Raw genomic sequence first — 12453 nt, 5'->3', positions numbered from 1 at the left:
GTGTGTGTGTGTGTGTGTGTGTGTGTGTATGTGTGTGTGTACATGTGGAGGCCAGAGATTAACATGAAGTGCCTTACTCTGTCAGTGTCCTGGAGACAGCATCTCTCACTGAACCTGGAACTCACAGATTCAGCTAGACTGGCTTCTCAGCAAGCTCCAGGTGTCCTCCTGTCTCTAGCTCCCTAGCCCCAAGGTTACAGGTGTGCACATGTTCAGCTTTCTGTGGGGGTGCTGGGGATCTAAAATCAGGTACTTGTGCTTGCATGACAAGCACTTTACCATCCTAGCCATCTCCTCAGTCCCTAGACTTAGGTTTTACTAGATCAGAATTTTGAGGCATGCTTTCTTTCAAACACACTTAACAAATTGTTTGGGATTAAAGGTGTTTATGTTTAGTTTCTCATAGGAGTAACCAAAGGACATTAAAATATAGGAAAAAGACTGCCTAGGGCCCCACCATCTTAACTCTCAGATTTCCCCAGGTCACAGGGATCCTGACCCATTCTGGATCTGTATGCACCATGCTTTGTCAGAGACAGTCACTCCCTGCCATCTCAAATCTCAGTCTAATCTGGGTTTCTGGGATCTTTCCCTGCCCGATACCTGTGGTTTGCAGCTCTGTTCCCTGAGATCTCCCTCTATCTGAGCTCTGTTTGCCCCAGACCGGTAAACTCCCACCCTAACCTACCAGCCAACCTGCTCATGTGTCACAGCTCCATCCCATCCTGCTGATCCACAGCAAGTTTGAGGAGGTGAGGCCGATGAAGAAGACATGGCCATAGCAGGAAGGAGGAGGGAAACATTTAAGAAATTACTTAGAAGGAAAATTGACAGCTAGAATCGTGGGTTTTGAGTGCTGATAGAGGGATGAGCAGAGCTGTTCAAAGAAATAGTCCCAGGTTGAAGACTAAGTGAATGTGAGGTCATTAACTGCAGTTGATGAGTGCACCCCTTTTCCAGTGTTTTTGTATTTCTTAGCTGAGATTTTTTAGAAGCTGTAACTTGATACAAAGCCAATGAAATAGAAAGCTGTATTGGGGCCTGCAGTCCCAGGAGTGAGACAGGGAAGTCAAGACAGTCAGACAGGCAAGTCAGACAGGGAAGAAGAAAAAACACTTGAGGTAATGTTACAGATCTGGCCACGCCTCCGTCCGGTGAATTGCTTTCCATATAGACTTCAAGGTATTCTCCATTGGCCTGGTGGCAGGGCAGGCGATGAGGTCAAGAGACATCTTTTTCTGGCTCACCTGTCTTAGGCTAAAGCTCATCCCATGGAGTGTTGCTTAACCCTTACTCTTGGACTGGATTAAGGAGCCACTCTGGGAAGCCAATGGAAACTAGATCCTACACCCCACAGTGGGCATGGGCAATAACAGTTGAGAAGTGATTGAAGTAACTGGAGACTTTATGGGTTCTTTGTTCAGATTTGGGCAAGGAGCTCACACCCACGGGATTTTTGGAGGTCCAGGTGGGGCTGTGTGAATACAGAAAAAGCAGGTATACAGTCCAAAACAATCTCTCCAACCTTCTTCAACCCTAGTCTGTTTTCTAATCTCCTATTCTATTCCGTAGGTTTTATGACGCTGTGATGTTTACTATACTGTTCTATTTTTGTTAGATTCACATCCCTAGGTTGTTTGAAACTGATCCTACATTTGATACAATTTCTAGATTGTTCATTTAGCATGATTACATTCTCCTGTTTACTCTTTGGGCTCACTTTTTAGAGGACAGATCTCACTACATACTCGGTTTAATCTATTCACTGAGTATTGCTATGTCAGTCCCTGCAGCTTGCTTTCCAAATAGATAAGATACACCAAATATTTCAGTACAAACTACTGAAAACAGAGACTTGGAAAAGTAGGATCTTTAAAAGCAATGCCATAAAACTCCTTCTTTTAAGGCTTTCATAATAGGGAAGAAAAGAAGACAACAGATTATGAATGCAGTAACAGGAATTTTAATTTAATGCAGTGGATTTTTGTTGACTATATATTATATGCCAAGCTTTTAACTGGGTTAAGAAAAATGATGCCTAGTCATACTGCCCACCCCCTAAAAGTCACATCTGCCTCCCTGGAGTTTAGTCTTCAACAAGGTGGGGAGGGGGAAGGCATGAGCATGGAGGAAGAATGGCATGGAAACTTGTAAGACAACTGCTCACTTAAAAGTACAGGTTGAGGGCCTGGAGAGATGGCTCAGTGGTTAAGAGCACTGACTGCTCTTGGAGAGGACCTGGGTTCGATTCCCAGCACCCACATGGTGGTTAACAGCCATCTGTAGCTCCAGTTCCAGGGAATCTGACACCTTCTTCTGACCTCCATGGGCATTGCAGGACATGGGTGCACTTAAATACATGCAGGTAATACACTCATACATATAAAATAAAAATAATAAATAGTATAGATTTTTAAAAAGTACAAGTTGAAATAAGGTGGTAGAATGGGGGGAAAGTCAGCTGGGACAGAGGCCAGGGAAGATAAGAGTCTCATCAGGAATAATAATTTACAAGGTAGAGGGGAATGGGGTATATGTTTTATTCATTTGCCAGTTTCTTATTGGGTATCAACCATGTGACTGGGGCATTGTTGTATATATTGAAGATACAGCTGTGAATTACCCAGGCAAAAATTGCTTCCCTCTTTAGAGTTGTTTGCAGTTTGGGGATTGAAAAGAATGGCTTCAACAATATCAAATTGATAGTTCTTGGGGAGTGGAACAAATTATAGCTGAAAAAGAAGGATATTAAAATGACTCTTAGGTTTCTGGTTTATATAATCAGAGGAGAAGTTATCCAGGCACTCTCCATGGGCACACTGGTATTTGTGAAACAACCAGTAAGATAGCTAGTTACGTAGCTAGATAAATAGATGTATATAACTTTATGTGAGAAATTGTTGAGAATTGACTTAGTGATCATAGAAGCCAAGTCTCATGTCATCTACAAGGTGAAAACCAACAAATCCAGTGGTATGGTTTTGTACTTCTCTGATAGTCTGAGACTGAAGAGAGATAGTGGTATAAATCCAACCCAAAGCTTGGGGCCCAACAACCCAGGGGATTGCCAGTGAACATCCTGGCATCCAAATGCACCTGAACCTGGAACTCTGATGTCCAAGGAAAGAAGACAGTGGGTACCTCAGGATAGAAGAGCCTACCTTTCTAGGTGAAGATGGATCTCCCTTAGTCCACTGTCCTAAATGTGGTTTCTCCTGGAAACATTCACAGACAGACCCAGAAATACTACTAGACAAATTGTTTGAGTATCCTTTAACTCAATCAAGATGACACCTAAAATTAAGCATCACCGGTAGCTTGGAGTAGGGAGGGCCTACACTTCTCCGTTTATAGTAGGCTATGACATCATTGAGGTGATTTTGAGTTATCCAAGTGGAGATGTAAGATAAACATACAGTTTTAGCCACCTGATATTTGACAAAGGCACCAAGAACACACAGTGGAGGAAAGACAGCATCTTCAACAAATGGTGCTGGAAAAACTGGATCTCCACCTGTAGAAGAATGAAACTAGATCCTTGTCTTTCACCTTGCACAGATGTCAACTCCAAGTGGATCAAAGACTTCAATATGAAACTCGAAACTCTGAAACTATTAGAAGAAAACATTGGTAGTAACCTACAAGATATAGGTGTAGGAGAGTACTTTCAAAAGTTGGACACCAGTTGCTGAGGAATTAAGGTCAAACAATCAATAAGTGGGACCTCACAAAAATAAATACTTCTTTACAGCAAAAGAAACAAGAAAGGGAGAGAATACCCACAGGGTGGGAAAAAATCTTCACCAGTGACACATCTGACAGAGGTTTAACATCCAGAATATATAAAGAACTCAAAAAACAAAGAACCAAGAAAACAAATGGCCTAATTAAAAGATGGGCTAAAGATCTAAACAGAGAGTTCTCAAAGGAAGAAGTAAAGATGACTAAGAAACATCTTAAAACATGTTCAACATTGTTAGTAATTAGGGAAAAGCAAATCAAAACCACCTTAAGATTTCACCTTACCCCAGATATACTGGCTAAGATCAAGAAAACAAATGATACCAAATGCTGGCGAGGATGTGGAGAAAGGGGAACACTCATTCACTACTTGTGGGATTGCAAACTTTTGCAACCCCCTATGGAAAGCAGTGTGGAGAACCCTAAGAAAACTAAAACTGAACCTACCATATGACCCAGTTATACCACTTCTTGGCATATAACCAAAGGACTCATCCTATTGCAGTCACTTGTACAACGTTGTTTGTTGCTACTCTTTTCACAATAAATAGCTAAGAGATGGAAGCAACCTAAGTGCCCCCCAACTGACAAGTAGTTAACGAAAATGTGGTACATTTGTGCAGTGGTGTTCTCAGCAATAAAGAAAAATGAAATAATAAAATTTGCTGGTAAATGGATGAATCTAGAAACTGTTATACTAAGTGAAGTAACACAGACTCAGAAAAACAAAAGACATATGTTCTCATTTGTGGATCCTAGCACCACAGGGTTAGGGTTAGGGTTAGGGTTAGGGTTAGGGTTAGGGTTAGGGTTAGAGTTAGGTTAGGGTTACGGTTAGGGTTAGGGTTAGGTTAAGAGAGTGCATATCTTGATGTAACTGCAGGAACCAGGAACGTGGAAGGGAACCAGGGAGGTAAAAGGAAAGAAGGAACCCAGGAGGGAAGAATAGTAGGAGAAAGGTGTTACTAAGGGAGAAATATGTAAAAGGGGGTAAAGGGGACGGGGGAAGGAGGGCTGTACAAAGAACTATGGGAATAAAGGGAAAAAATTCTCCTGATACACATAAAAAAAAAAAAAAACCTTAAGCACAGAAGGAACCCTATGGGGATGGAAGAAGGCCCTACCTGAAGCCATACGGTTGCTAAATGAAAATCCCAGTGCTAGAGGTGTGTTGCTCCACTATGAGCTGTTGGCCAGAGGGGCCTTAGAGGTCCCAAACAAAAAAGGTCATTGCCAGTAATGTTGGTTGTACACTAGAAGTGGACAGGAAAACCTTGTTGCTGAAGACACCATGTGATGTGAGAGTGGGAGACAGATAAATCAAGCTTGGACTAACCTGGAAACTCCCTACCACTGAATGGGTGGCTTTCATTGTGCCAGAAGGTGATATGCAGATGGCTGGGGGAGAACTGTCCCTCATAATTCTGTTCAACTACTGACCCCACATGCTGCACTGTCAACATGCCAAAGAAGATGTTCCTGCTAGTGCAATAGTGGCTTGTCTAGTGTATATACAACCAGAAAAATTTCGATTGCACATAATGCCCACTCCTAGAGGTGGAACACACATCTGGTACTGTAGTCCAGGCCACCCCCCCTGTGACAGCGGAGAATATAGGCTCTAGTGGGGAAGCCATTGCAATTGTTTTGTTAGATGGATGTGAGGCACCTGCTAAAGTACTGTCCAAGCATTTGTGTTTACCCCCATAGGTTAAGTTATTATAGCAGCCACTGTTTAGATGTTCTTGTTCTTGCTGTTTGCATTTTTATAGTAGATGGAATCCCACTGAAATAGGCCAACAGCCCATGGAAAACAGATGATTCAGAAACCTGAAAGTTCAGTGCCTTGCCACTATGGGAGGAAGATCATCCCACACCCATCACCCCCTCTAAGGTGCAATGACTTTTGTAGAAGGGGTTGGTGGAAAGAATGTAAGAGCTAGAAGACAGGGTGGAGTGTTACCTGGAAGTGTCCTCTGACCACAATGCCAGCAAACCTTCCTTCCCACACTTGTTAGGGAGTTGAATGGGGGGGTCAGTCCCCCCCCAATCAGTTGACTTTAGCTGCATGTGGGGAGGGGCTAAGGATGTATAAGCCAAGAATGCCATGAGGCACCTCTCTTGCCATTTTTTGTGGCTGTGAGGAGGTCACAGGATCTATATTTGAGTGTGGACTTTCCAGTGCAGCCAAATGTGGGGGTGATGCCCACTCTTCTGTAAATAATTTCCCACCCTATGCTCTGTTAGCAAGCCCAATAAACTCGTTAGGATTGAAAAAAAAAATAGAACATGGAAACCTTCATCATTATTCCACCAAAGTTGACCCCATGTTGGCAAGTCCTTTGGTCTTTGATTTCTTAATCCTATTTTACCCTCTTTTTTAATGAAACCTGCTCCAAACTATTTCTGGAAAAATGTGTTAAAAATTGCTTCTCTTTGGAATTGAAAAAAAAAAAAAAAAAAAGCTGGGAACATAAGGCTGGAGCTGAGAAGTAAGGTTTAGGCCATCAAAACCTGCTTGGTTCGTATCTGCATTTGGCTAGCAACTGGAAGCTGAGAAGGAGGTGATAGCCTGTGCTGTGAGAAGACAAAGATCAAGATTTAAACATTTTCCTTACATATTGTACTCGAAATTAGACTAAGTTGAATTGGTTTTAAATGACACAGATTTCATGATTGTTCATGCTTCCTTGGGTATAATAAAACAAAACTTTACGTTTAGTCTTCACAAATAGCTTATAAGTGACATGATCTCAGCACAGTTTGTTCCCACCAAAATTCCTTTTGAAGGTTGGTTCCAAGTGTTAGCACTGTTGACAGGTAGTGGAGCTTTTAAGAGGCTTTAAGGACTTAGAGCATCTGCCCATAGGAAGGGGTCAGTGCTGCCTTGTGAAAGTGAGTTTACACTCTGTGGACTGGATTGGTAGCTCTGAGAGTAGGATGCGACCAAGTATGACTGCACTTCTTGCAGATCCTGGAGTCTGGGAAGAAGGTGGAGAAAGAGCTAGGGTCTCCTGTTGAGTGTTGACATTGGTTTGTTCAGTCCTGTTGACAGTCCTTCCCTAACATCTTCCCCTTTGGTGCTTGTTGGTTTGGTTCTGCTACAGCCTTGAACTACTTGAGTGGAGAATGTGTTTTCTTATGATTGCCTAGAAAGAGGAGACGTTGGCCTGGAGTGGGCTTCCGGGGGTCTAATTTAGTCCCTTGTTTTCATCCTCATCTGCCATCCCTGTGGGTACTGCTCTCTGGAGCTTCTCTGGCTCTACAGGTGCTTCCACTTCCTCAAAGCATATTTCTTTGAAGTACTGAAAATGATCGTTCTCTGTTCTGCTTTGTTAAACCAGTTACCACAACACCATCTTCTTTTTTCCTGAAGTCATTAAAAAATTCTTTCCTACTGTGTCTTTAATTCATGTGTTTTATTCTTTTCTTAATTTTTAAAAATTTATTTTTATTTTATATGTATGCATGTATTGCCTGCATGTAACTAAGTGCACCTGTGTCGTGCAATGCCTGCGGAGGTCAGAAGAGGCTGTCGGATCCCCTGGGACTGGAGTTATGGACAGTTGTTAGCTGCCATATGGGTGCTGTATTATTCTTTTTAGTTTATGGATTTGTTGAAAAAAAATCCCTTTACTGGCCTTTCAAAGTCAATTTTGGGACGTGGTATCTCTGGTAATTCTGTTATTTTAAACCAGAAATCCAGCACCACTTGTTAACCATTTTCATCACAGTGCCTGGCATATAGCAGGCCGTCAGTAAATACTTGATGACTGAGTAATTGAATGACTTGAGTTAAATGTTTGGGCAGTAATGGTAGAGTTGGCAAAGAAGGACATTTTCATTGCATATGGAGTTATAAAACTTTAAAAGCACATTCTAAGTTGAGGTTTTGCTTTGGTTTCATTCCATTTACAACTTTTGCTCCTCGCCATGATTGAGGAAATGGAATCTTATTTTTAATTAATTTTAATTACTTAACTAATTACGTTTGTGCTGCAGGGAGCTGAAGCCAGGGCCTCATGCATGCTAGGCAAGCACTCAACCACTGTGCTCCCCACCCTGAGGAAATTAAATGTTGCAAGTTCACGACTGCAGGGTGGATAAATGTTTGTTGAAATGCAATTTAAAAATTTCAACTATATTATTTATTGTGTGTATTTGTGTGTGTGTAGCATATGTGTCAGGATACATGTGTGGAGGTCAGTGACAACATGCAGGAGTAGATTGTTTCCTCCCATCGTGTGGTTCCCAGGCTATCAGGTGTGGCAGCAGTGCCTTTACTCACTGGACCATCTTCACCAGCCCTGAGGTATAGTTTTAGATGTTCTACATAATTGGTCAAACATGATTTTAGCTATTAATTTAGGGTTAAAATACACACTTGTCTACTTACAATTTTTCTCTGGAGGAGGTAGGCTCATTTATGTACTGAGCACAGTTTTATTACTGTGTGTATTTGGGGTATCTCTCAACAGAGTGGTGTGATTATGATGAAAAAAAACCATGACCTCTGTTCTCTTCCAACTGCCCCTTTGTGGTTATAGCTTGAGAGTCACTGGCTTAATGTGGCATCTTGTCAAGGTCTGTTGATACTTCAAAGTGAACATTTGAGAATGGATAAAATCTAGTAAGGACAAAGAAATTAAGCTATAAAATGAGAGGAAATAGTAAAAAAATCAGTATTTTGCATAAACATTGGTATTCATCTATTCATAAAGGCCACCCTATACAAGACTGGGGATCGTACAGACACACATTGGTAAAGAGGCATACTATAGTTGTCCACTGAATCTTGGTTGAATAATGAGATCCCATCTCTGCCCCCTTTGTACTCCACTAAATGGATAATGAAATTTTGGCAATTATCCTAAAAATCAATGACTCGTTCTAAGTCCATATGATGTTTGACTCGTAGGAAGAAGGGAGGGACAGAGACAGGACTTAAAGGAGGGAAGGAGAGCAAGCCAAGAAACTATTTTCAGATCTTAGTTGAAAATAACCTTATTCTTACTTGCAAGGGTTCTCGGACCTACAGAGTGTCATTACCATATGTGAAATAGGAAACTGAGGCTAGGTATTTTTGCCACCTGGCTTTATGCTAATGTAAAAACAGACTAGAACCTGTAGGAAAGAACTGATAAAGTTTGTAATCCTAGGAGAATTAGAAAAATGTGCATTAATAGTACCTGTGGAAAGCCATGCTGTTGCTACAATTAAAAAAAACTAACAAAGTTTTAGCTTTTGTCCTTGGTACATTAATTCATTCTGAGATTTTTTTGCTTTTTATATGAATGTTATGAAATTCCATCATATCTGATTAAAACAGTAGGACAATTTTAGTAGTGACTAGGTTAGAGATCCAACTTTGAAAGAATTAGAAAGAGAAAAACCAATCCTGCATAATGGAAGAAAATAAGTCAGTTATGTCTGCAGCCACACCACCCTGAACAAGACCAGTCTTGTCTGCTCTGTTATGCTAAGCAGGGCTGGACCTGCTTAGTACTTGAATGGGAGACACAAAAGTCAAATGTTATTTATTAAGCTGACTTCTCACTTCTGTGTTTTGGGCTTGTTCTAGGCAAAAGGTCTCCTGTGGAAGATGGAACTCTGTCCATTTCCCAGAATGTGTGTCCAAGTCCATCAGTGGAACCTGATTCTGCTGTTCTGTGTGGAGATGCTCGAAGAGGACCCACGTCTCTGCCTGTATCTTCCATCCTCCTGAAACCATGGTTGTCTCAGCAGTTTTGACTGTGCCCCATACTGGGATGCCCAACATGACATTTGTAGTCTATTCAAATTCCCATATGAATATTACGGTCCCTCCACCATCCCAGCATCCCAGCACTGGTCCACTGCTTAGATACGGTTTTGAAACCATGACTACCACTGGTTTGAGTTCCTTGGCAGTGAATACCACAGCTGTCACCCCAACACCAGCAGTTTTTAAGAGCATAAACTTACCTCTCCAGATCATCCTTTCAGCTATAATGATATTTATTCTGTTTGTGTCTTTTCTTGGGAACTTGGTTGTTTGCCTCATGGTTTACCAAAAAGCTGCCATGCGCTCTGCGATTAACATCCTTCTTGCCAGTCTGGCTTTTGCAGACATGTTGCTTGCAGTGCTGAACATGCCATTTGCCCTGGTATCTATTCTTACTACCAGATGGATATTTGGGAAATTCTTCTGCAGATTATCTGCTATGTTCTTCTGGCTGTTTGTGATAGAGGGGGTTGCCATCCTGCTCATCATTAGCATCGATAGGTTCCTGATTATAGTTCAGAGGCAAGATAAGCTAAATCCGTACAGGGCTAAGGTTCTCATTGCAGTTTCCTGGGCAACTTCTTTTTGTGTAGCTTTTCCTTTGGCTGTGGGAAACCCTGATCTGCAGATCCCTTCCCGGGCACCTCAGTGTGTGTTTGGGTATACAACCAATCCAGGTTACCAGGCTTATGTGATTTTGATTTCACTCATTTCTTTCTTCATACCTTTCCTGGTGATACTGTATTCATTTATGGGCATCCTCAACACCCTTCGGCACAATGCCTTGAGGATCCATAGCTACCCGGAAGGAATATGCCTCAGCCAGGCCAGCAAACTGGGTCTCATGAGTCTACAGAGGCCCTTTCAGATGAGCATCGACATGGGCTTTAAAACACGTGCCTTTACCACCATTTTGATTCTCTTTGCTGTTTTCATTGTCTGCTGGGCACCATTTACCACGTACAGCCTTGTGGCAACATTCAGTAAGCACTTTTACTATAAGCACAACTTTTTTGAGATTAGCACTTGGCTGCTTTGGCTCTGCTACCTCAAGTCTGCGTTGAATCCACTGATCTACTACTGGAGGATCAAGAAGTTTCATGATGCCTGCCTGGACATGATGCCCAAGTCCTTCAAGTTTTTGCCACGGCTTCCTGGTCATACAAGGCGTCGGATCCGTCCCAGTGCTGTGTATGTGTGTGGGGAACATCGGACAGTGGTGTGAATATTGGACCTGACTGATATTTTGGGTGTCGATGGTTCTTTAGTGACTGAAACTTTTTTCATATGGCTTCTAAGCTTAGAGTTTATTGTTTTTTATAGGGGCGTGTGTATGTATGAGTATTGTAAAGAAAGAGTGGTAAGTACTTAATGAGTCCTGTAACCAGGGATACCCTGTAGGAAAGTGGTTACAAATGTTACCTCCAATGTCAAAAAAACTCTGATTTAGAGTGGGCAGGTGGGATTCTTTTTTGTTTAGTTGGCTGATTTTATTTTTGTAGCATGAATCAGGATTGTACTTTATCGAACCTGCAGTTAACTTGAATTGTAAGTAGTCTTTATGCTGCTAAGGTATGCTTGGTTGAGTTTATCAATCCCTTTCCCCCCCTACAAGACATTGCTGCTCTTTGCCATCGCATTGGAGTCAGAATCCCCATGCATCTCAGTTGGTAAATACTCAGTTTTATTTAAAAAATCCAAGGAGGTTAGTGACATTTTAAAGGTCATTACTATTTACTTTGGTGCACTTTAAGAATGTACAAATTAATTCAGTCATATTTGTTTTAACTGCATGTACAATTTTAAAAGAGAGCATAAACCTGTAGGAAGTTTTCTAAGCACAATACTGAGTCTTCAGAGCAATGAGCAGAATGAGGGGAGCTGGTACAGGTGTGGCAAAGGTTCTCCCCAGGCTTAGGGAGAAGGGGCTGCCACCTGTATACCAGGCCCTGTGTACATTTATCCTCATGGTAGCCCTGTGAGGGAGGTACTTTTTTTTTTTTTAAACAAATGAAGAAAGCCAACTCTCAGAGGATCTACAGTCTTGCCCAGGGCTTCTGGTAGAGCCGTGATCCCAACGTCTGAGAAGCTGAGACTGTTGTTGCACTGTGCCACATGGACACTACTTTCATCTTGAATGTTTAATAGTCAAGGGGAACTTTGCATATCTTTTTCTTTTTTTTTTTTTAAGACAGGGTCATATGTAGCCCAAACTGGCCTTGAAGTTTCTATATAGCTGAGAATGACCTTAAACTTCTAATCCTCTTGCCTCCATCTCCCAAGTGCTGGAATTACAGGCATGTGCCACTATGCCCGGTTTATGTGGTCCTGGAGATTGAACCCAGGGCTACATGTGTGCTAGACAAGCACTCTGCCAACTGAGCTATTTCTCTATGCCTGCATAGCCTTGTTTTTAAATTAAAATCTTGTTTGAAAATAGCATGTATTACCAAAATCAATATGAATCCAGTACCAAAAATGTCTTGAGAACAGAAAAGGAAACAAAATTATTTAGCGCCACCTTTTAAAATGGAACTTAAACATCTAAATATGAAAATAAGGTGATTTTTAAAAACTGCAAAACAAGCGACTGACAGCTATTAAATAGGCCGATACAGCTATGTTTGGATCATACCTTTGCAGGTTTTCCAGCCATCCAACTATGATAGTTTGAAATGTTATCAACAGTATGGCCTTTTTGTTTGCCTTAGCAGAGCTGGAGTTTCTGAATGAACTCAGAAAGTATTTTCTTCTTTTCTTTTCTTCCACAGAAAGGGAAGATAAGACCCTGGACTGGGCTTAGACTCGACTTTAATAGTTCAAGTCTGCAGCTCTAATTATTTTTCTTATGTTATCTGCCTGTCCTGGTGCATTCAGAACATTGGTCACCTTCTCTGTCACCATGGGCATACTTTATATAACAACCAACAGTGATGGAATGGCAGACT

General features: G+C 41.6%; 1 protein-coding gene across 2 annotated transcripts in view; it reads left to right on the top strand.

Annotated features, from left to right (window-relative positions):
• The window catches only part of Gpr63 (G protein-coupled receptor 63), a 54508-nt gene extending 42729 nt beyond the window's left edge, over nucleotides 1-11779 (top strand). Inside the window, exons 1-2 of one of the 2 annotated variants that reach the window (XM_029566717.1) lie at nucleotides 7752-7840; nucleotides 9323-11779. In XM_029566717.1, the coding sequence (XP_029422577.1) occupies nucleotides 9471-10730 (1260 nt within the window). In that variant the 5' untranslated portion in view covers nucleotides 7752-7840; nucleotides 9323-9470 and the 3' untranslated portion in view covers nucleotides 10731-11779. Of the gene's footprint in view, nucleotides 1-7751; nucleotides 7841-9322 lie in introns of those variants that run through there. The other variant, XM_008839605.3, reaches the window with a different exon arrangement.
• Nucleotides 11780-12453: the final 674 nt, after the last annotated feature.

Source organism: Nannospalax galili, unplaced genomic scaffold, assembly GCF_000622305.1.
Source record: "Nannospalax galili isolate Female #2095 unplaced genomic scaffold, S.galili_v1.0 scaffold78, whole genome shotgun sequence".
Taxonomy (NCBI): domain Eukaryota; kingdom Metazoa; phylum Chordata; class Mammalia; order Rodentia; family Spalacidae; genus Nannospalax; species Nannospalax galili.
This window is presented reverse-complemented; position numbering and strand designations above follow the sequence as displayed.